The sequence below is a fragment of the Staurois parvus genome, unplaced genomic scaffold, assembly GCF_062004578.1.
Source record: "Staurois parvus isolate SC_StPar_1 unplaced genomic scaffold, SC_StPar_1.0 ptg000031l, whole genome shotgun sequence".
NCBI lineage: Eukaryota > Metazoa > Chordata > Amphibia > Anura > Ranidae > Staurois > Staurois parvus.
In genome coordinates, this window is record NW_028317827.1 from 14389251 (window position 1) to 14412812 (window position 23562).

The window sequence follows — 23562 nt, forward strand, 5'->3', positions numbered from 1 at the left end:
GGCCTATGGGTGCCGGAGACAAAGAGGTTGCATTATCTATAGCTATTGGCCATGGACCTTTCAGCCATTATCAGTGGGATAAGTCATCTAAAATAATGTCAATGACACATTATCAAAACATTCTACACCAGGTTAGGACAAACAAACAAGGAAGTATCCTATGTAAAAGAACTGATCCTAGCAGAGGGAGGTTGCAAAGGGCACCAACAGGATCTGTTAATGGAAAACCAGTCCTGAGCTCATTTCATCTGGCCTGGGGGATACTTTCATGTCTGTGATAGCAATCCATGCCCACTGGTTAATCATGACCTTACCATGACTTGGTCAATTTGTGCCTGCACAATGAACCACCTTACTTTAGTCTAAGGCCAGTCTAACACAGGCTCACTGAATATGCTCACCTTTAAATATAAATATTGTGAAAAAGTAAAGTGCAAAACATGTTATAAAATACTAAATAATGTTTTAGATTTGCTTAAAAAAAAAAAGATTTTCATTAACATAAATTTCTAAATGTTCTATTCTGCAATAAATTTAACTATGCCAATGAATCTATGTCATTGGAAAATATGCTGTTCTGCCTAATCTTAAGATTACACATACAAGGAGGTGATTTACTGGGAGCTTACAATAAATCAGCCAACCTGTGTTTGTATGCAACAGCAAAACCAAACATGGAAAACAAACAGCTGGTCATGAAAATGAGATGGCTATTCCCCAATCTGGCTCATTCAATGCTGGAGTTGCCATTAGGCACAGTAGGCTTGGGCCTATGGGTGCCGGAGACAAAGAGGTTTCATTATCTATAACTATTGGCCACAGACTTTTCAGCCATTATCAGTGGGATAAGTCATCTAAAATAATGTCAATGACACATTATCAAAACATTCTACACCAGGTTAGGACAAACAAACAAGGAAGTGTCCTATGTAAAATACCTGATCCTAGCAGAGGGAGGTTGCAATGGGCATCAACAGGATCTGTTAATGGAAAACCAGTCCTGAGCTCATTTCATCTGGCCTGGGGGATACTTTCATGTCTGTGATAGCAATCCATGCCCACTGGTTAATCATGACCTTGACATGACTTGGTTAGTTTGTGCCTGCACAATGAACCACCTTCCTTTAGTCTAAGGCCAGTCTAACACAGGCTCACTGAATATGCACACCTTTAGTAATTCACCTCCAGGGGAAATGCCATCGGAAAATGCACATATAAGTATTATATTGTTGCATGGCAGCAGGTATAATTACATTGCACTTAAAAATATTGCTGTAGAAAGCTGACTTAACTATGATGACACTGTATCTGCTAATATCTAAATTTATATACAAAGATACTTTTACATACAGTATAAGATGTGCCTCTGCAAAAATATAGCATAAACAAATATTTTTGTAGTATGGTTTATGGCACCTATATGCCAGTGCCTGCTTTGTATTTTCTGATGAATAAATTGGAAGGAAAAAAATTGACTCCAGTTTTTGGTTTAGAAAACCATCTGCACATATTTACTACTGGAAAAATTGATGTATTATTTCTAGTGACTGGAGTTCTTCTGTAATCAATTGAACGACTTACCTTGTGGTGACTAAAGATTAATGGCACATGCACACTATTGTGGGGCGCTAACATGTTATTCTTCACATTGATATGCATTGCATCACAGAAGCCTATTCACTTGAATAGGCTGCCAAACTCACCAAAAAATGGTGCATGTACAACTTCTGGTAGCACAGCGCATGTTAGTGTGTTGGAGAACCATATAGGCCCCGAGTGCCGCTCTCATCCTATATTACTCCGTTGACTCGCACTGAATGTGGGTGCCAGAGTTAAAATAGCCCATCCCAGCTCTGTATAGACACATGGAAAGAGGGAGGATGGAATGCCACACTTCAAAGGAACAGCCCAGTTGTAATGAAGAGTAAAAGTGGCAGAAGCCTGACTCCTACCAGATCATGCCCCTGATGTGTTTCACCGTGCTCACAGGGCTTAGTGATAACCCTTATGACTAAGCCCTGTGGGCGAGGTGAAACGCATTGGGAAGCATGCTCTGAAAGGAGCTGGGATGAAGCCACTTTCACTCTTCCTTACACTTGGGCTGCTCCTTTGGAATACAGCATTCCATCCTCCCTCTTTCCATGCATGTTAGTTTGTTGTCATGCATGTCCATTAGCAAGGTGCGTTGGAGTGTCATTCTGAAAGCATTGCACCCAGGGGTGTATTTAGCACAAGGCAAACCAGGCATTTGCCTAGGGCAGCATTTTTCAGGGGGTAGCACTGTTCCCTGAAAGAAGGAAAGAAAAAAGGGACATGAGCAGCACAGGGACCAGGTGGGATCTGAGAGAGGCTTTGGGCTGCTTGATGGTGTATGCAGAGCCTGACTCTTGTTCCCGGGGATGTCCGGAGCTGTGAAGGTGAGTGTTTTATCTCTTGTCGGGGTGGGGTGGGGGTTACCATTGTATGGAGGGCGGTGGTAGTGGAAGGCTCTCTTGGGTGGGGGGCTGGAGTGTTGTTGGTCAATGGGGGGAAACAATTTTTGTGTTGCCTAGGGCGGCACGATACCTAAATACACCACTGATTGCACCTCAATACACCACATATGAAATGTGCATTGTCTTTCACTGTGTATGTTACCACAAAGCAATAGTGTGAATGAGCCCTTACCTATAGTCGGTTTGGTGGCATAGAGGAGGTCAGCGTTCAGTTAGCTCAATAAAAATTTGTTCACCTAGTGACAAGCAATTAAAATAATGGGACTTTCCCTTGCATACAATTTATTTAAGTGAACTTAGCTGCACTAGTTAGTCTAAATTATCATTCTATGTATTTAATAAATCCATGTCAATATCTTTATACTTAAATGGCAAGTTGTTTAAAAAAGAGCTAAAAATTGCTACTAGACCTGACAGACACTTATGTAAAAATAAGCAAGCAGCAATAAAACTCAATTCATTAATTATACCACATACCCAAACATAATTTAAGTAGCCAATACGTATTTTTATTAATTTTCAACTATCAGCTTAAATAAAGAATCTTAGAAAATGTCACAAAGATCCAGGTAAAGTTTTTTTCAGACGTAATAAAAAAAGAAAAAATTAGTGATGAATGGGGGCCCTGCATTTATGTTTTGTGTCCATACTGTATCCTGTACACTGTATAAGACAAAAATATAATTAAGACACTTTGTATGGAATAAATGTTGAAGGAGTCCCATACTGTGACATGCTAAGTGGAATACAATTGCTGTTTTATCTACAATGTACATTCAAGACAGTTTGTATAATATATTATCAAAACACTTGCATTTTTTCAAAAGACCGAGTCTACATTAACATTTGAAAGGTACTATCACTTTTTTGTAACACAGAATTGTTAAGACAGTACACAACTGGTTTTGGCAACAGTGTAACACAGCTATTTCTTCATTTATGAAGCAACAGTTTCTTTTGCATGAGTTTGTGTCAAAAAATAATTACAATCATTCAGGGAAGACGCCCATTTATTGATTAATTTGTTTTTACCAGTGAAATCGATAAATGATACACCTCTTTAAGTGTCATGATAGCATCTTGTGGAATATGTCATCATGTGGTCACATCAGTCTGTTGTTGTAGACATAAAATTCCAACATCATCAACAAACTTGATATTAAACATCAATGAAGTACATATTGGCCCTTCTCCCACTATTGATTTTGGAACAGGAAATGCATTTCACGCAGAGGTCTTGGAAAATCTCAAATGGAGTCTTGTTAATTGCTACTGTCTAAACCCTTAAATGGCATGGGCCCTATACATAGTACAGCCACAACCTACTTTATAAGCATGTATAGACGTGCTTCTTATGGGGAGATGTGTTTTGCCTTGATAATTTCTGTTGTACATTCCATTATGGAACACTTTCAAAATTACTAATGTGCTGTCATCTGGTCTGTTTTTTTTTGAAGACAGACAAACCATTTAGGCAAACACAATAGGAGTTTCTGTCCTTTGGCAAAACACACCTATATTTCCATGCTACAAAGACTCGGGAGTTCACAGGCACATAATGGGTCAGAGAAATGATCTTGAGTTGCTGACCACAGCTTGCACATGTTTTTTTATGTGCAAGGGCTAACTCTCTGCAAGTAACTATTCATCTTTCCATTCTAAACCTTCTTAATAAACAATGATATATATATTTTCTTAAATATATGCTTTCCCCCAAAGATCGTCACGGTCCCTATTTTATTATTATATAACTCAACAGTGCATAATTATTAAATATAACTGTTTCAATAAAATAAATATACAAATAAGTGACATTACTCTATATTGATAGGAAATTTTGTTTTATTAAATAGTCTTGTTCACTAAATATCACTCACAATCCAAAGAATCCTCCATTTTGTTTGGTTTTAGTATATGCACTTGATATATTTCCTACTCTTTTGATCCAAACATATATCTGCCACTCAATAACAGCAGCCAATGGTATTTTATTAATATATGTTTTATTTAAAATCACTTTTTAATTTACCTGGAAAAAGTGAGAAGATGCGATCTAGAGATCTGGACAAAGATGGGAGTGCTCTTTATGATTCATTGGTTTTTGAGTAGCAAGACGACCTTAAGAAGTAGATTTGCCATATGCGTAAATTGACTTTATTTCATAGTCACTTCTGGGATGATATTGTAGGTGCAAACACTTTTCTATCCTAGCCCACACATCGGTGTCAATATTTGAAAAAGCTTAGGTGTGCCTTCTTGTTTTCTACGAGTCCCCACTGACTGCTCGAGTTAATGTGAATAACCTCCTCACATGTACAGTGTGTGGTCGTCTTTTTTTTTTCTTAGACTTATAATATTTTTTTTAAGGTTGTATTATATCCCCAATGTACTGTAAAACCCATATACAAAAATAGTCACATATATAAATAAATGACCTACAAATTAAAAAAAAAAAAAAAAAAAAAAAACAGTTGATCCACTAACACAAGTCTGTAAACATATGGCAGTATGGTAATTGAAAATGCAAACAGTGGACACAATTATTGTACTACAGTGTTTTATGTGAAACACACAAACAATAAAAGTTTGCATTCCCATGACTGGTCCCAACAGACTGAGAAGCCGTTTTTGGCCCTCTGCGTAAGAAGTGTCAACTGGTTATTTAAACAGTAACCACCAGTCAAGGCTGATACACCATCTCTTGACAAGAGGTCACTGTCTTATTATAGGCACTGACCTTGAGTACATGTATGCAAGAACTGTCAGTTTGGCATAGATCTCCCAGAGGAGTCCTGTTGACACAGATGGGTCATCTTCACAGGTTGTAAACAATTTATCACACAAATGAAAAAATGTGCAGTTTTATTTTTTATTCTCCCTGGCATCTTTGCTTTTGTCCTCTTTTTCTGCTTTGTCTTTTTCATGTTTTTCCTTTTCTGGTTTTGTTACGCTATCATATGATGGAGGTGATGTTGTAGAAGGTGTCATATCAGTCTTCTCTGTAGTTGAGTTCCCATTAAGCTTATCAATAACCATGTCTTCTTTAATGGGCAAGCTATTTACTTCTTTCATTTTTTCTTTTCTATACATATATGAAGCTTGTTTAATAGTTTTCCGTAAAAGATAGTGTCGGAAACATCGCTGAATGATGATCGCTGACAATTCCTCTTGTTTTCTCCTTAAGGTAGATGTAATTGGTTCATAGGAGACCTTTGAAGGGTTGGATGCCATGAAACGCTCTTCCATTGGTTGGCGAAGATTATCCATTTCATCTCCTTCACCCAACACTCGCTTTGTAAAGGCAAACAAGATGTCAAGGCAGTGAATTCTGTCACCGCTTACCATGGGAAGATCCATTGCAATAAGCTGAACTTTGTTTGGTTTTGGTATGCGAAGAGGTGGATCCAGAGCATCAGCAAAATCAGGCAATTTACTGTACTGAATAAATTGTGTTGCATCTGGATCAAACTTTTCCCAAACTTCATAAAACATTTCAAAGTCATCCTCTCCAAGGGGTTCTGCACTTTCCTCTGTAGCAACACTAAAGTTCTCCAAAATTACAGCAATATACATGTTTACCACCACTAAAAAGGATATGATGATATAACTAACAAAGAAGAAAATCCCAACAGAGGGGTTACCACAATCCCCTTTTACAGAACTCCCAGGGTGTTCTGCATATGGGTTGCAGTCTGGTGCACCACTATTCAGAATTGGTGCTAATAAGCCATCCCACCCAGCTGATGTAGTGATTTGGAACAAGCAAATCATACTGTTGCCAAATGTTTCAAAATTAAACATGTCATCAATTCCAGCTTCTTTCTTGACGTAAGCAAAATTGGACATTCCAAAGATGGCGTAAATGAACATCACTAAAAACAGCAGAAGACCAATATTGAACAGTGCAGGAAGTGACATCATCAAAGCAAAAAGCAGAGTACGAATTCCCTTGGCTCCTTTAATGAGACGCAAGATTCTCCCAATCCTGGCAAGTCTTATAACTCTGAATAATGTTGGAGAAACAAAATAGTTTTCTATCATGTCTGCCAGAAACATGCCTAAAAATAAAAATAAAGATGTTAAAGAGGACTGGCAACATTTTAAAAAATAACATGACATAAATTTTGAACTTTGCAATTAACATTTTAAAAAATATAAACAAATAATGTATGTTGTATAAGTACAAAGACAAAATTTGTGGAGAGGAGGGAAATCATGAAAACACCAGGCTGTGCAGGCAAGCCCACATGCCCCTTGGCCTAATGACAGACTTAGCAGGGTGTACATGTCCAGCAGGAATTGGAAGAATTTTGGTACGTGTGTACTCCTATTTCTTCAACAGAAGCTGGTCATTAGACCGGCTTCTGTCAAAATGGACCTGCTGGAAAGTCAGCATAGGATCGGCGCTTGCAGTCCATGTCTGAAATTGCCCCAGAAGAAATTTTCAGCAGGGATCAATGTGAGTCAATAAAATAGCAACATCAGGCATCTTTCAGTGGAAATGCAAAACAGACATTAATGGCTTAACTTGTGTTAGCCCTTTCACTGCCAGAGCCTTTTTTGCACATGTTTAAAAAATTATTTTAGGCCTGAAGATTACACAAAACCCCCAAAAATTATATATTTTCTGAAAGCAGACACCCTAGAGCACGGGTGTCAAACTGGCGGCCCTCCAGCTGTTGCCAAACTACAAGTCCTATGAGGCATTGAAAGATTGACAGTTACAAGTGTGACTCCAAAAGGCAGAGGCATGATGAGAGTTGTAGTTTCGCAACAGCTGGAGGGCCACCAGTTTGACACCCCTGCCCTAGAGAATAGAAATAGTGGTAGTTCCACCATACCACTTACACAGTAAAGTGAATTTTAGGGCAAACATGCGCAATAAATTACCCAAACTTTTGGTAAAATATAAAAGACAAGGTTGCATGTCAAACTTTAAATTTGCGTGCACCTGTGAATAGGTGACAAACTTCAGTACCCTATATTTTCTATAGGTGAAACTTCAAAAGCCCCTACAGATCATCAGTTTAGTGTTAAGGAGGAGATCTTGTGCTGTAATTATTGCTCTCACTTAAGCGTGTGGGGAGATACATAATATGTGTATCACAATCGACATAGGCGACCCAGACCCCTGCGTTTATATTTGTACGTGCGTATGTGGGGGTGGGAGGCATCAAAATTTTTTTTGGGGGAAAATATTTGCTTGGGTGTAACTTTATTTTTCTGCAAAAAAAAAACAATTGTTTAACGTAACTTCTATGTCCCCTATGTGATGATTTTTAGGTGACAGATTCTCTTTAATCAGACATGCAGGGTCTAAATGATCCTGCATATCTCCTCTGGCCTCCACTGGGTGTATTACAATGCAGATCACACTGCAATACATTTCTCCCTGGCTATTCTAGCAATGGAAAATGACAGCGTTGACCCGGAAGTGACATCATACACATTGCTTTCCAGGTCACAGTAAGAAGGGGAGGGGAGCAGATGTGACAACTCTCCTCCCTCCCCTCTACCCGTCGGCACCTGCCATGTCAGCCCTGGACCCGGAGATGGGTAAGTGGAGTTCAGAATGCATGGTGGGAGTACATGTGGGGGAGACACTATTACTAAGGGCTGTGGAAGCAATCAGGCGGCAGAGCAGCCGCCCGACTGCTTCCACCTGAAGGCAGGAGTCTGTCACTTTTGGACACAAAACCAGTGGCTACAGCCACTGGATTGTGTGTAAAACGCCCCACTCTCAGATCCATACGACATACGGACCTGGCAGTGGAAAGGGTTAAAGGCTACTATATCATAAACCTCAGTGACACAGGAACAGAAGCTGCAGCAGTTTTAACTGGGATCAGATCACATATGATTTACATATCTGCCTCTCTTCCACACAACACATTTGATGTAAGGCTGACTTTTGGTCAACTATAAAAACTGTAAATAAGCCCCCCACCTAAACATATGCACTGCTCAAAAAAATTAATGGAACACTTTGAAAACACACCAGATCTCAATGGGGAAAAATATCATGCTGGATATCTATACTGATATGGACTAGGTAATGTGTTAGGAACATAAGGATGCCCCATCGTTTGATGGAAATGAAAATTATCAACCTACAGAGGACTGAATTCAAAGACCCTGAAAATCAAAGTGAAGAAATTATGCAGCAGGCTAGTCCATTTTGCTGAAATTTCATTGCAGCAACTCAAAATGGTACTCTAGTTTGTATGGCCCCCATGTGCTTGTATGCATGCCTGACAACATCGGGGCATGCTCCTAATGAGACAACGGATGGTGTCCTGGGGCATTTCCTCTTAAATCTGGATCAGGGCATCACTGAGCTCCTGGACAGTCTGAGGTGCAACCTGGCGGCTTTGGATGGACCGAAACATGATATCCCAGAGGTGTTCTATTGGATTTAGCTCAGGCGAGCATGGGGGCCATTCAATGGTATCAATTCCTTCATCCTCCAGGAACTGCCTGCATACTCTCCCACATGAGGCCAGGCATTGTCATGCACCAGAAGGAAACCAGGACCCACTGCACCAGCAGGGTCTGACAATGGGTCCCAGGATTTCATCCCGATACCTAGTGGCAGTCAGGGTGCCGTTGTCTAGCCTGTAGAGGTCTGTGCGTCCCTCCATGGATATGTCTCCCCAGACTGTCACTGACCCACCACCAAAACGGTCATGCTGAATGATGTTACAGGCAGCATAACTTTCTCCATGGCTTCTCCAGACCTTTTCACGTCTGTCACATGTGCTCAGGGTAAACCTGCTCTCATCTGTGAAAAGCACAGGGTGCCAGTGGAAGACCTGTCAATTCTGGTGTTCAATAGCAAATGCCAATCGAGCTCTATGGTGTTGGGGAGTGATCACAAGGCCCACTAGAGGATGTTGGACCCTCAGGCCACCCTCATGAAGTCTGTTTCTGATTGTTTGGTCAAAGACATTCACACCAGTGACCTGCTGGACGCCATTTTGTATGGCTCTGGAAGTGCTCATCCTGTTCCTCCTTGCACAAAGGAGCAGATACCGATCCTGCTGATGGGTTAAGGACCTTCTATGGCCCTGTCCAGCTCTCCTAGAATAACTGGCTATCTCCTGGAATCTCCTTCATGCCCTTGAGACCGTGCTGGGAGACACAGAAAACCTTCTGACAATGGCACGTATTGATGTGCCATCCTGGAGGAGTTGGACTGCCTTTGCTGCCTCTGTAGGATCCAGGTATCACCTCATGCTACAAGTAGTGACACTGACCCTAGTCAAATGCAAGACTAGTGAACAAAATTTAGAAAATGGCCAATGGATTTTATTTGAAGCTTCAAAATACAGGTTGTTTTTTTTTTTTTTTATTCATCCTCATGTTAGTGATTTACTGTGCTGGAACAACCATGCACATATTAGATATCAGAACAAGTAATATGCACATCATTGCACTGAGTGACTGGCTTAGTAGTGTATTAAAAATCCCTACTGTTTTATATTTGTAACCTAAAAAGATACTTCAATGTCAAAACCCAAGAGTCTACTTCTTCACAGCTGTAAGCATCTCCCAACTATAGAATTTTTCACAGCAGTGTGGAAGTCTCTAATCAGGAAATGAATGCAGTGAGTGTTTGTCTCTTCATTGATTATCATAGCTGTGAAGAAAAGGATACACAATTTTCATTTTATGTAGGAACATTGGCAGGGAAGGTGCTAACTGCGAGTGAGAAAGGTGAGTAGAAAGAAAATGGGCAGCTTAGCCTTAAGCTTTAGGACAACTGGGTCTATTATGTTATCCATGGTGCATTTTTTTCTAGTTTCTAGTTTTTCAGCTGCAGAGACCATACAAATACAACATACTAATTATTTATTGAAAGTAATGAATACCATTGTGCTCATCTCCACACCAAGCTCCAGAAAATGTGGCTGAAAAATTAAAGGAGCTTGGTTGTTCCTAACTGTTCAGTAATCGGGTATTCGTACAGCTGTCTAAATGCAATACCTGCTAGGAAGCATGGATAGGGGAATCAACGGACTGGCTGTGGTAAACTTTCTTTCTTTCTTTTTTTTTTAAATTGTCACCACACTGGCTAAACAAGTACAGGGTAAGACAGGTAATAAATAATTATATACATTACACTGACATTAATATTTGTATTACATTTCATATTTTAGTTTACACGAGTTTGACACAGAGAAGTGTGATGAACCATGTTACCATTAATCTTGGTTTCAATATGTGTCCCACAAATAGACAAAGGCACCTACTATTTCAACACCACAAGAAATAGCTTAAGTTCAAAAGCATATATTAGTTTACTTAAGGAAGAAAAAGCTGCCCTTCTCGAATGTACAAGGTGTGACAATTTAATTCCAGGAGTGCCCACGCATAGCACTACGGTGGTGATTCACCCAGCCATTTACATTCAAGTCTGTTCTGACATGTTCTAGCTTGCACTTGCCTGGGTCACAGACCAATTGATTCTTTAAAGTCTTTACAAATTAGTAGAAGAAATAACATGTGTGCGTTGCGCTGTTGGCAGAAAATTAGTGACAGGAATCTGGAGCAGCTGATTAACATCAAATTTTGTGTGGAAATTTGCAAAAATGTGAGTGAAACATTAGCTCTGTTACAACAGGCTTATTAAGTGTTTATAAATGGTATACGTGGTTTAAGGAGGGGCAGGAAGATGTTCACAATGACGCAGGAAGTGGGCAGCCAAAAAAAGCAAAGGATGGATGCAAATGTGGAAGATGTAAAGGTTACAAGAATCTGTCTGGAGAAAAAGACTGGCCCTCTGGCCTGACAAGTGGATTCTCCACCATGACAATGTTCCTACACATGATGCTTTAGGTGTTTGTGAGTTCCTAGCCCAGAAATCCATTGCAAAACCTGACCAACCACCCTAGTCCCCTGACTAAGCACCTGTGACTTTCGCAAACTTTCATTTTTCCAATATTAAAAATGCCTTAAAAGTACATTGATCTGATTACATTTTTGGCAGTGTGCCGTGACAAAGATACTGTACAGCGTTCTGGAAAAAGAATTCCAGGAAAGGTTCTGGTAGTGGCACAGTTGTCTAGAAAAGTGCATCGCTTCATAAGGGGACTACATTGAAGGTGACAACAGCTGCTAGTGTATAGGTAAGAAAATGTTTTTTTTCACAGTCCATTCTGGGAATTAAATTGTTACAACTCGTACCTTAGAAAAAGATTAAACCTTTTTTTACCAATAGTAGTCCTGTTACACCTGTCCAGTACAGTACAAAAGCTTGGTTCACTTTTTTGAAAAAAAAAAAGCGAGGAATCAAAATGTAGCATTATATCTGTACTAAAAATTTGTTTGATGTATTGTCTGCAATATTGCAAACAGTTCAGTCCTTATAGCAAATGAATACATTTGTTGGTTATATATACAGTATAATGAGAGTGGAAATCCAGGTATCTCTGCGTCCTTTGAACAACATCACTATTTTTCCTTTGCTTTGACGTTATTCACAATAATTCTACACTTGTGTAGCACTAACAATACTTACCAACAATGGAGAGAATGACAACAACAAAATCAAATATGTTCCAGCCAATTGTGAAGTAATAATGCCGCAGTGAGATCAGCTTCATCACAAATTCACCAGTGAACAGGACAATGAAGACCAAGTTGATCCAGTACAAGTTGTTTTCCATATCTTGGCTTTGTTCATCTGTTTCAATCATCATTGTTACCATGTTAAGGCAAATAAGTATCATGATCGTGATGTCAAAGGCTTGCCTTGTTACAATATCGAACACAAAACCTTGGTATTTGTTCTAAAAAAAAAACATTAGTGAACACTTCCTGTAAAAAAATAGTTCTAACATATACTGTTGTGTTAGCATATTTCTCTTTACTAGCTAAGTCTGAGTTCTGCATACTGGTAATTAAATACAATGCTAGAATTTTGCTGAAACAGACAAAAATAATGGAAGAGTCAATGAATGCGTCAATTAATCTATATTTGCTTTTAAGAATAACATCACATTTCACATTTCATTTGAAATTTCATGAAAATTGCCCTCTAACTTCACCATGCTTTTCAGGCGAAAAAAAAAAAAACTTCCAATCTGAGCTTCCTGCAATAAAGGGTTAGCTTTAAAAACACCTGATCACCCTGCCACAAAGTTTTGTTCTTTGGGTGAATCCATGTAGGCCCCAATTACTTATAGAACGTGCCTATGTAATGTAAACAAAGCCATACATGTAAAAATCTGAATTTTTTCCTAAAAAACTACTTATAACACCCAAACACTATCTTTTTAAGCAGATGCCCTAGAGATGATGGTGCTGAAGAGAGAAGAGGCAAAGAAGGGACGGCACGGGTGAGCACATTGCTGGACCCTGGGACAGGTAAGTGAGTGTTTATTAAAAGTCAGCAGCTAAAGTTTTTATAGCTGCTGACTTTTAATAAACACAAAACTGACTGGAACTCTGCTTTAATGAATTTTAGTGAACACAAACACAATATAATACAAATTTTTTTTGCTAAAATTCAAAAGATTATATTATGCCGAGTAAACAGATACCAAACATTTCCTGATTTAAAATTGCACATGCCCGTGGAATGGTGACTAACTACAGTACATTACATTATCCACAGGCAATGCTTTAAAAGCCATTACAAGTTACCAGTTTAGAGTTACACAGTAGGTCTGGCCCTACAATTATTACTCTTACGCTGATATTCGTGGGGTTAACTCACATGTGTGGTATGATCACTTTTTAAATATGTGTGCGTTCGCCTTTACCCATGAGCACGAGTGGTCGGGGGCACTTTACATTCTTTAAAATTTTATTACTTATTTTAAATTTAGTTTTTACACTGTTGGTCTGAATCGCACCCAGGATACTATCTGCATGGAGTTTGCATGTTCTCCCTGTGCTCCTTCCAGACTCCAAAGACATGCTGGTAGGTTAACTGTTTCCTGTCTAAACTGGCCCTAGTATGTGTGTATGCTTACTGTATGTATGTATGTGAGATAGGGATGTTGGACTGCAAAGTCCTAAAGGACTGCAACTGATGTGAACATACTGCATGTAAAATGCTTTGTAAATTGTCAGCACTAAATAAATATCTGAAATTAATAAATATATCAATCAGTTGACTTTGATGTCTTCCCTGTATCTAAGACACAAGTTTTGCCAGAAGGCCTGGCACACAGTTCTATCACCTGTGAAAAGATGTGGATTTGGAAAAATTCAAATGTTTTGTAAATCAGCTTCTGTGCCTGTGTTCATAACATGCTTTCTTGTAAAAATGAATATTATTTTAGGTATCGGTACTAATTAAACAACTTACCGGTGGTCTTGGAATGGGCTTTTGAGGCTTCTTAGAACCCAGTTTTTTCATGGCATTATAATATTTCTTTTGCTCCTCTGTCATGAAGATGTCTTGACCTCCAAAGTAAAGAATGAGAATAGAAACTGTTTAAAACCTTGTCAAGAGAGTAAAGAGCACAATGGTGTGATTTAACAAAAAGGCCTACATGTATTATGTTCTGGTTCTGCAGCATAGTCTTCAGCACACTTTTCCTAAAGTACCAATTGGATCATGTTTATAAAAGAAAGAAAATACTGGGGGAGATTAATTAAACCTGGTGCATACAGAATCTGGTGGAGCTGTGCATAGTAACCAACCAGCGTCTAGGTTTTATTGTCAAAGCCTAATTGAACAAGTTGAAGTTAAAAGCAGATTGGTTACTATGCACAGCTGCACCACATTCTATCTAATTATATGTATTCTATAAAATTGAGGATTTAGGGTATGTCTGTGGGTCTCGATTGTGTGGATGTGGCTGTGTTATGTATCCATGTATTTGTGTTTTATTTTTTGTATTGTGCAAACTTTATTACTTTTATAATGATGCAGACAAGCCCCTCACATGACAGTTGGCATAGACTATGTACTAACACATTTATTGAACTCTAATGCCTCCATGTAGTGATCAGTTGACTGTTTTGTTTTTAATGAATCTAATCTCTTTGATAGGGATTCTTGGACACACTTTTGCTAGAAAAACCTGTTTGTAGTTCTGAGCGTGACTGTGGAATCTAAACAGTAGTCAAAATTCTGTTCCAATTAACAAATGTTTTAAAATATAAACATACCGTACAGTATATCACGATAGACAAACCATCCAAATAACAGTATTAGATTATAATACTTATCTTCTTTTTTTGTTGGTTGAAATTGTCAATAATAACACCAATGAAGAGGTTCAGAGTGAAAAAGGAGCCAAATATGATGAAAATGACAAAGTATAAATACATATATAAGTTGTCTTCATATTTAGGTTGCTGTTGCAGCTGTAAATTGAAATGTAAAAATATAACAATGAAAATAAGTAAGAGGTATTACGCTTTTTCATTATTTTACATTTGTTATATCTGGACGTTCTGGAGCTTGAAGCTGCAAAACGCTCGATATGCTGTTCCATTGTGCCTATTCACACCTAAGCATAGTATCCCTTGAATTTTGAAGCTCAACAACTGCTTGAGTTCTTTTGAACTACAAGCCTCAAACTTCAATGGAAGTGCCTGAAAAATGTGCAAACAAATATGTGAAAATGTACATATCATAATTTTCTTTTCTCTAGTAGCTAGCTTTCCATTGGGTAAAAATAATTGTGAAAATATGCTCAAGCCTTGGATGCCTGCAAAAATGCCTATACAAACACTCAAAAAAAATGCTTGCAAATTGACCAAGGATGCTCAGCTCCAGTGTAAATGCAGCTTTACTGTCCCTTAAGCTGTTTGGGCTTCTCTGTATGCAGTATGGCAACTAATTTTAGTCCATCACCCCTTGATACCCAACTTCTAAAATTTTGTAAATAGTTAACCTAATTATAACCAGACAGCGGGGGTTGATTTACTAAAGGAACAGAAACTGTTGACTTAGCAGTGTTAAGCTTGCCATACATGGATTGAAATTCTGCTGGCTCACCAGGGACCAGCTGAATTTCAATCAATGTATGGGCACCCTGGTTCTACAGAAGTTGCTCTATTGATCAACTTCTGTATAACCACCCTGGTTTTTCATGAAGAATCAATATCGCCATCTATAGCTGGAAATACTGACCATTGTATTCAGATGGTGGGGAAGGCTCCCCGCCATAAGGACAGAATAGCAGCAGGAATGATTCCCTATTTACATCGAATGTGTACATGGCTGAAATGGATCTTTTTTTTTTTTTCGTTCAACTCGCTGGTTGAATGGAAAAAACAATATCACCGTATGGGCTGTTTTAGTGAATAAGGTCAATCTATGTTCACTTTAATCATTCAATCAAGTGCATGGAAAAATTATTTTTTTTCACATTTTCATTATACATGACTGGGTAGTAAACAAGTGAACACATACTTAACCAAGTGAACATTCGCCTTGCTAAAAGAACAGTCTCTGCTCCTTTACTAAATCCACACAAATACTGTATGTCATTTACCTGTTTGCCTACACCTGTTGGCAAATGTGTAACCCAACAGTAGTTTTCAGTCAGACCTCTGCCCATACATGTCATTCTAATGATGGATGGATCTTACAAAAACCCATCCACCATCAATCATGAATGTCATCCTAAAGATAATGGATTTTACATAAATAAAATCAGTTGTTCATAATTGGTACCAACCTTTCGCGAGTCAACTGCTGCGTACATAATATCCATCCAGCCTTTAAATGTTGCCTAAAAATATATATATAGAGATTTCTAGAGTTAGGAGCAAGGAAGTCAGCAAAAAACATTTATGTTTTATTGGGATACATATAAATTGTAAGATAAATTTCACAACATTGAAACTGCCCACATGTGTTGATGATCAAAGCTGGCAATATACTAAAGTAGCACCTTCCTAGATAGGTGCTAAGTTTAGATAGATTTAGTATGTGTTTTCATAGGTAAATTTAGTTACCACACTGTAGTAAGTGTTGTAATTGTTGTTAGGCAAAAGCATAACTTTCACACTGTAATCAGTGCTGGTGTGATTTGCTCCTCAGGTCTGTTCAGTGTGTTCAGCTGCTGCCAGCCTGATAGCTCCCTCTCCATCCAGGAAGCTTGAGAAGTTTTTGGAGGATAGGAGTGGAGCTATGCAGATGGCAGCATGAATAGAGGCATGGGTACCTGTATATAGTCAGTGAGCACACTAAGCTCAAGGTCTTTGCTGCATAGGATTGTTCCGGTCTGGAAGGGGCATGCTTCTGCATCTACTGTCGTAGGACTCAGGTGGGAGATCTGAGGGCCTAAATACAGAGACCTGGGTTCTGTTAGGGGGAACGCCTACTGAAGATCCACTCTGGTATGATGGAGTAAGGAAACCAGTTGTAATTGTGCCTAGTGAGTACAGACACTTCTGAAAGGATCTTAGAGACTTTGTGCTGCTAAAACCCCTCTGGATGTAGGGAGTCAGCTCTGGATTCAGTTATAGGGGATGCCGGCTGGTGTCCTGAAGAGCTTTGTCCACTTAATCTCCAACTTGAAGGGATTCTGCTCTAGTTTGCTACTACTACTACCACTACAACTACCACTTTAAATCTGAAGTCTACTGTTTGTTTCAAGCACAGACTTTGTTACAGCTTATCCTAAAGAATACCTCCTCAATAAGTCCTCAGGTGTACATAGTTCTTGCCTTTGGAGTATCCCACTTAATTTCCTCAACCCTATTTAAGTTCTCCAAAATATACAAACCACAAAAACAACATCCCTAGAGTGGTCATTGGGGAAGTGTGTGATTGAGCCTATATGCCTGGTTGTGGGGAAAACCTGGACAGTATTCTTCTTGTGGCTACTACGGACTTAACGCTACGCTAAGTAACAGTATATAAGCTATTTTGTTAAGCCTCTTTAGTTACCATAGTTGAAAGATTTTATATGGGATATTTTGACACATTAATTTGGAAGTCAGACATTGAGGGGGTGATATGTTAAAGAAAACCTGTACTGCAAAGGTTCAGAGGCTTCTGTTACCAACCAATCCTTCTGGAAATCCACCCTTGCTAGCATATTGATCCAGTGGCGTTAGTACTCTCAGTGCCCGTTCACATATATTTGGATTGAATGCGGTTTGAACCCCATCCAATCTGCATGACATGTGAAATAACATTGCTTCCTATGGTGCCTGTTCACTTATGTTCAGTGCACTGGCAGTGAGGATTCAGTGCGGTTTGAAAAAGAGTCATGTACGATTTCTGAGCAGTGCGTTCAGGTTCAGGTGCAGAATACAGGATATTGACTTCTATGGGAACCGTTTCTAAACTGCATATGTGTTAACAGGATAAGATCCTTTGCTAATCCTGTCCTGAAACTGACGTAAACCTGACATGAACTGCTGAACAAATACTGTAACAATTAGCTGGGACACCTGAGCTTCAATCCGCACCGCACATGTGTGAATCAGCTCTCAGTCACTAAACCCAGAGCTAATATACTGATTAGGAATTCAGTTTTCACCTGACAGTCCTGATTCCATGTCTTTTGCAGACCAGTGTCTCAGAAAGTAATGAAAGCAGGCAACTAGCATTTTCAAATGGTGGTAATAAGGGTAGTCTTCATGTTTCTCACAGTGCAGGTTTTCTTTAAAAGAGTATTTTTATTGTTCATGAAGAAAGTCTGCAATTGCAGCAATCATTCCTTTATATGTAGGAGTCAATCCAATTTTTTTAAAACTTACCTGCACATGACTGAGCGTCTTAAATGGACACCTGTACACATAGCTAAGGGTGAAATCACATAGATTGAAATTAAGCGGGTTCAGGAGGGAGTGGCTGAATTTCGATCCATGTATGGGCAGGCTGGTTGAACAGAAGTCGATCTACCAATCTACTTCTGTATAAGCAGCCTGTCATTTTTTTCCTGAATGATCAGTGCCACCAGCTATATCCAGCAGCGCTGATCAGTGTATTTTGACAGTGGGGAAGGCTCCCCACCGTTAGAATACAATAACACAGCAAAAAAGTTTCATCAAGGATCTTAGAGAGTTTTAAAGCTCAACCATATTTTTAGCTTTGGGCAGAGAGAGGAAGACACAGAACCCTTAACATGTATTTTTGTGGTTTGTGCATTACCTCCTCCAACTAGGCCAAGCCAATATTGCCATTCTCTACTATAAGAAGACACTAACATATGACTTTGTTGCTTTCTTTCATCTCTTGCATCCCAAAGAGCTTTAACCACTAGCCTACAGGGCACTTATACCCCCTTCCTGCCCAGGCCAATTTCCAGCTTTCAGCGCTGGTGCACTTTGAATGACAATTTCGTGGTCATGCAACACTATACCCATATGAAATTTTTATCATTTTTTTGTGACAGACAGAGCTTTATTTTGGTGGTATTTAATCACCTCTGGGTTTTTTCTTTTTTCTTAAACAAACCAAAAACCATTGAAAATTCTGGAAAAAAAACATTTTTTCTTAGTTTTTTTTATATAATTTTGTAAATAAGTGATTTTTCTCCTTCACTGATGTGCGCTAATGAGGCTGCAGTGATGGGAACTGATAGACTGCACTGATGGACACTGATATGTGGCACTGATGAAGAGGCACTGATGGGCATTGACAGGCATCACTGATGGGCACTGAAAGGCAGCACTCATATATGGCACTGATATGCGGCACTGACTGGCACTTATAGGCGGCAGTGACTGGCACTGTTAGATGGCACTGATAGGCAGAACTGATGGGCACTGATAGGCGGCACTGATGCACACTGATAGGCGGCACTGACTGGCATTGATAGGCGGCACTGATAGGTGGCACTGATTGGCAGCACTGATAGGTGGCACTGACTGGCTTTGATAGGTGGCACTGACTGGCACTAATGGGTGACACTGAAAGGCAGCTCAGATGGGCACTGAAATGTGGCATTGATTTGGCACGGATGGGCACTGGCAGGTGGCATGGATGAGCACTGACAGCTGGCACTGATGGACACTGACAGGTGGCACTGCTGGGGCTACACAGATCATCAGGGCACACTGATCATCAGTGCCCTGATGATCAGTGTACATGTCCCTTCTGAGGGATGCCGATTACCGGCTCTCCTCTCGAGCTGTCAGCGTGACAGCTCGTGAGGAGAGAAATGCAGATAACCGGCATCTCCCTATTTACATGTGATCAGCTGTGATTGGACACAGCTGATCACATGACCGAGCCGACATCTTCGGCTCTTTCCGTTGATTGGTGATCCACTGTGTCCGAGGGACACAGCGCACCGCCGATCGCCGTGCGCTCCTGGAGCGATCGCATGTGCGGTTAGGATGGGACGACGTCATATGACGTCCTCTCAGAACGAGAGAACCACCTTGCGCCCGTCATTTTACTATATGGCCGGCGGGAGGCAGTTAAGAAGCCAACAAATAATAACATGATCTAATTTGGTGAAACAGACCTTTAAAATTAAAACCAGTATTTACTACACACAATCAGGAGCATATACAAGTACTGAAGTAACAGAATTGAATAAAATGACTTTACTTACCACTTGGAGTAAAGCAAGATAACCAGCTCCTACATTATCAAAATTGACTTTAACGTTCTTCCACCGCGCACTTTCATTGGCCTTTATTAATAGCATACAGTCCGACTGGTTTTCAACTTCAGTAATTGGAAACATTTCACCAGTGGTAGTATTAACGCAATGATAATACTTTCCCGCAAACAAATTGACACCCATTATACTGAAAATCAACCAGAATATCAGACAAACCAGAAGCACGTTCATAATGGAGGGAATGGCTCCGATCAGTGCATTTACAACCACCTAGTATAATAATTAGGAAGAAAAAAGACACGTCATTTCTGGCGCTGGGGAGAATTTATGTTTTCAATCTGCTTTCAGACATGGAGATAACTAAAAAAAAATCTAAACAGATGGATTGTGTGGGAAAGAAATAACATACCACATACAAAAGAGAAACTATACAATATAAAAAATAAAGACCTGATAGTGGAAAGATGGACTCACATAAATGTAAACTGCAGAAAAAAAGAGATACAATGTTAAAATAAAGGATATAACAGAAACATGTCAAAGAAGAGAGAAAAACAAACAGAACACAAAATTATAATAAAAAAATAATAAAATGAAGAATGAGTGACAGATAAAATAAGCTGGATAGCAGAGTTTTGTATTACAAAAGTCAGTTATAGAAAGTCAGCACAGATTTCAGTTCAAAACATGCACTACTTTAAATGTGGGTGCACATGCTCTACGCAGCCATGGGTAATTGCAGATTGGAATAGTGATAGACATGCATTATATAAAATAATGTACCTGTAACTGTCAAATATTGTATATCTTTTAGAAGTATTTTGAATTAGCAGACAACTCGTATATCTGTCCTTTCTCATAGAGCAACCTACCTTACATCTTAATCCACACTCTGTAGTCATAAAATATGAACTGGAAGAATGTCTGCTTCGTAATCCTTCTACAGATCATATTTTATGCACTGAGGAGAAATCACTGGTGTTACTATTATCTTGAAGGACAGCAACAAGATGGGAAAATCCAGTCTGACTGCTCAAGTCTTACTCGGAAACTGATCAGCCAGAGAATCTTTGCAGAGGTTGTATTGTGCCTATAGATGTATACATTAAAGAAGAACTTCACTCTCTCAATCAGCATTGACTATTTCTAATCCTTATGCTGCTAGAATTAGTAAATAAATAGGAAAGTATATTATATTTACTTGTTTTAAACTTTGTTTTTACATTTCTTCAGTTACTTCCTGGTTTCCATGCCTAGGCAAATTATGTCACACATCCCAGCAGTCTTCAGGAGGGGATGGAGGGTTCTCAGCTCAACATATGCCTGAGCTAAGGACTGATGGATTCCAGTAAGTAAATGATACATGAATCATCTGCCCTCACTCAAGATGGCCACTGCCAGAAATGCCAGGGGATGTTTTTCAAAATGATTTTTCAGCATAATAAAGCATGGAGACATGGATGAATGGAAGAGTTTGCTTTGAATATTAAAAATGAATTAAATAGCATTTTTGGTTGGTGGTGCTTGGATGCAGTGCAGTTCCACTTTAATTTTCAGCACTGTGCTTCTCTTTTGGCACTGCAGAAAAAAAAAAGTATTTGTTCCCCTGCTCTAAACATCTCTGACTTCCTCCTCTGACTTCATCTCTTAACCCCTTAAAACCGGCGCCTCCTGGCCCTTTAAGGGTTTCAGAAGCTGGGAGGCGGGGCGGGGTTTTAGGGACATGTGACCGCCACGATTCACTGTCATGGTGGTCACATGATCGGGAAAGGTCCCAGTCGAAAGAGGAGATCGGGACCTTTCCTTGAGTACCGGACATGTGTGCTGGGACTGAGCAGGGAGCATGCTCTCAGCACGTTTTTCTTAATTGCGTGCAAATGTGCGGCCGCTTGGCATCAAGGCCCAGACACCGGGAGGCCACACATTTGCGCAAAGAGGTTAAAGTACATCTAAAGGTTCCTGTGTGACAGTCTAAACAAGTACCATAATCACTTACTATGTGATGCACATAAAGTAAACAAAAAATGTACTTTACCTTCCCTGACACATGCACACCTTCCCAGACACAGCAACTCACAATGGGAGGCTTTCAGTAACGGGGGCAGTGCTATCAATTCAGAAAGCAGTGGGCAGGACTAGGTGCAGTCAGGTGCTGATTGACAAGCTACAGGCTTTTGAATCATCAGTTACAAAACTGATAGCCAAGCCCCCTTCTAAGTCCATTGTAGTACAAGCAGGCACATCCTACATGAGAGTGGCAACTCTGCTCTAAATTCAAAAGCAGTGCAGCATCATTGCCACCCCATCACAGGAAGATGCATTACAAGGACTTCAATGGCAGGCTGAAATGTAAACAACAGCACTAATAGCCAAAGCTGCAGCACATTTTTTTTTTTAAATGGGACATCATAGTTTTACTTTAAATTAAAGTGATCTAGAACCCCTGTCCAGTTCTGTTATCTGCTTAAAATATGGTCATAGTATTGCTATATAAAGATGCTTTCTAAATAGTGCTTGACATTTCTGTATTAAAAAACAATAAAAAGTTCATAAAGTGAATAATGACATGAACGGGAATCCTGTGTTCGTCTAGAACTTGGTGCTTGTGCAGTCAAAAATGAGAAGAATGCGCACTCACCAGAGCGCAAAACGAAATGCGTATTTTGTGTAAAAATCATGATGTCATCAAAGTCATCCAGGTCTGGACAGGAATGGAGTGAAATCCCTCACTGGGTAAGCCTAGGTCCTGAAGCATCTGGTATGTGCTGGGAGGATGTCAGGGATCCCTTTAAGGGATGGATGGGTTATCTGCTTAAAATATGGTCATAGTATTGCTATATAAAGATGCTTTCTGAATAGTACTTGACATTTGTTTCTGTTTGGTTTCCAGAAGCATCTGGTTGTCATATATCCAAATAACAGATCCTATTCCTCTACTACTATGAGAAAGGACAGTACATCAGAGCAAAATCATACTTCTAGTGGTGATGTTATTGTTAGTCAAGTCGCAAAACTCCTCTTTGGATTTCAATACTCAGCACAGAACAAATACTGTGCTATACTGTCAGCCATTCTCAGATGCTCAAACTGACGTATTTTTAAGTTTAATATTATCATATTTCTTTATCATCTTCACACTTCAAAACCATTATCATAAAATGTAAAAAAAAAAAAATTAAAAAAAACTTTTTTGCAGAAATCTTTAAAGGAGAACTGGAAGGCAGAGTTATACATTAAGCAGCAAATTCTTAAAACTTGCCAGTGTTACTACTGCTAAGTCTACAATATCTTACTCCATTTAAAGCTAAAGTCTATTTAAATAACAGCTCGAAGCAATAGGGATTATTTACAAAAGGGATATATTCAATTTTACATCCAGTGAAAGATTCAAAGTTCATATGTGTATTTTTACGCTATAAAATTGGTATTGAAATACATTTTTGCACATCTACTCTGTGAAGTGCACTTTAAATATGGAGCATCCTGGATACCTGCAGATATAGCAGCAAATCCCCAGAAGGCCTCCAGCTAGGATAACTATTACATCACTTGCAGAATGGAGGCCATGC

The 23562-nt window shown here is 39.3% G+C and overlaps 1 protein-coding gene across 3 annotated transcripts in view; it reads right to left on the minus strand.

Moving 5' to 3' along the window:
* Positions 1-2982: 2982 nt before the first annotated feature.
* The window catches only part of LOC149470821 (sodium channel protein type 2 subunit alpha-like), a 257204-nt gene continuing 236624 nt past the window's right edge, over positions 2983-23562 (minus strand). For all 3 annotated transcript variants that reach the window (XM_089660265.1, XM_089660254.1, XM_089660260.1), the window contains 6 exons: positions 19982-20263; positions 16142-16195; positions 14682-14819; positions 13813-13917; positions 12016-12286; positions 2983-6553 (listed from right to left, as the gene is read on the minus strand). In XM_089660265.1, coding sequence (XP_089516391.1) covers positions 5358-6553; positions 12016-12286; positions 13813-13917; positions 14682-14819; positions 16142-16195; positions 19982-20263 — 2046 coding nt within the window. In that variant the 3' untranslated portion in view covers positions 2983-5357. The remainder of the gene's footprint in view (positions 6554-12015; positions 12287-13812; positions 13918-14681; positions 14820-16141; positions 16196-19981; positions 20264-23562) is intronic.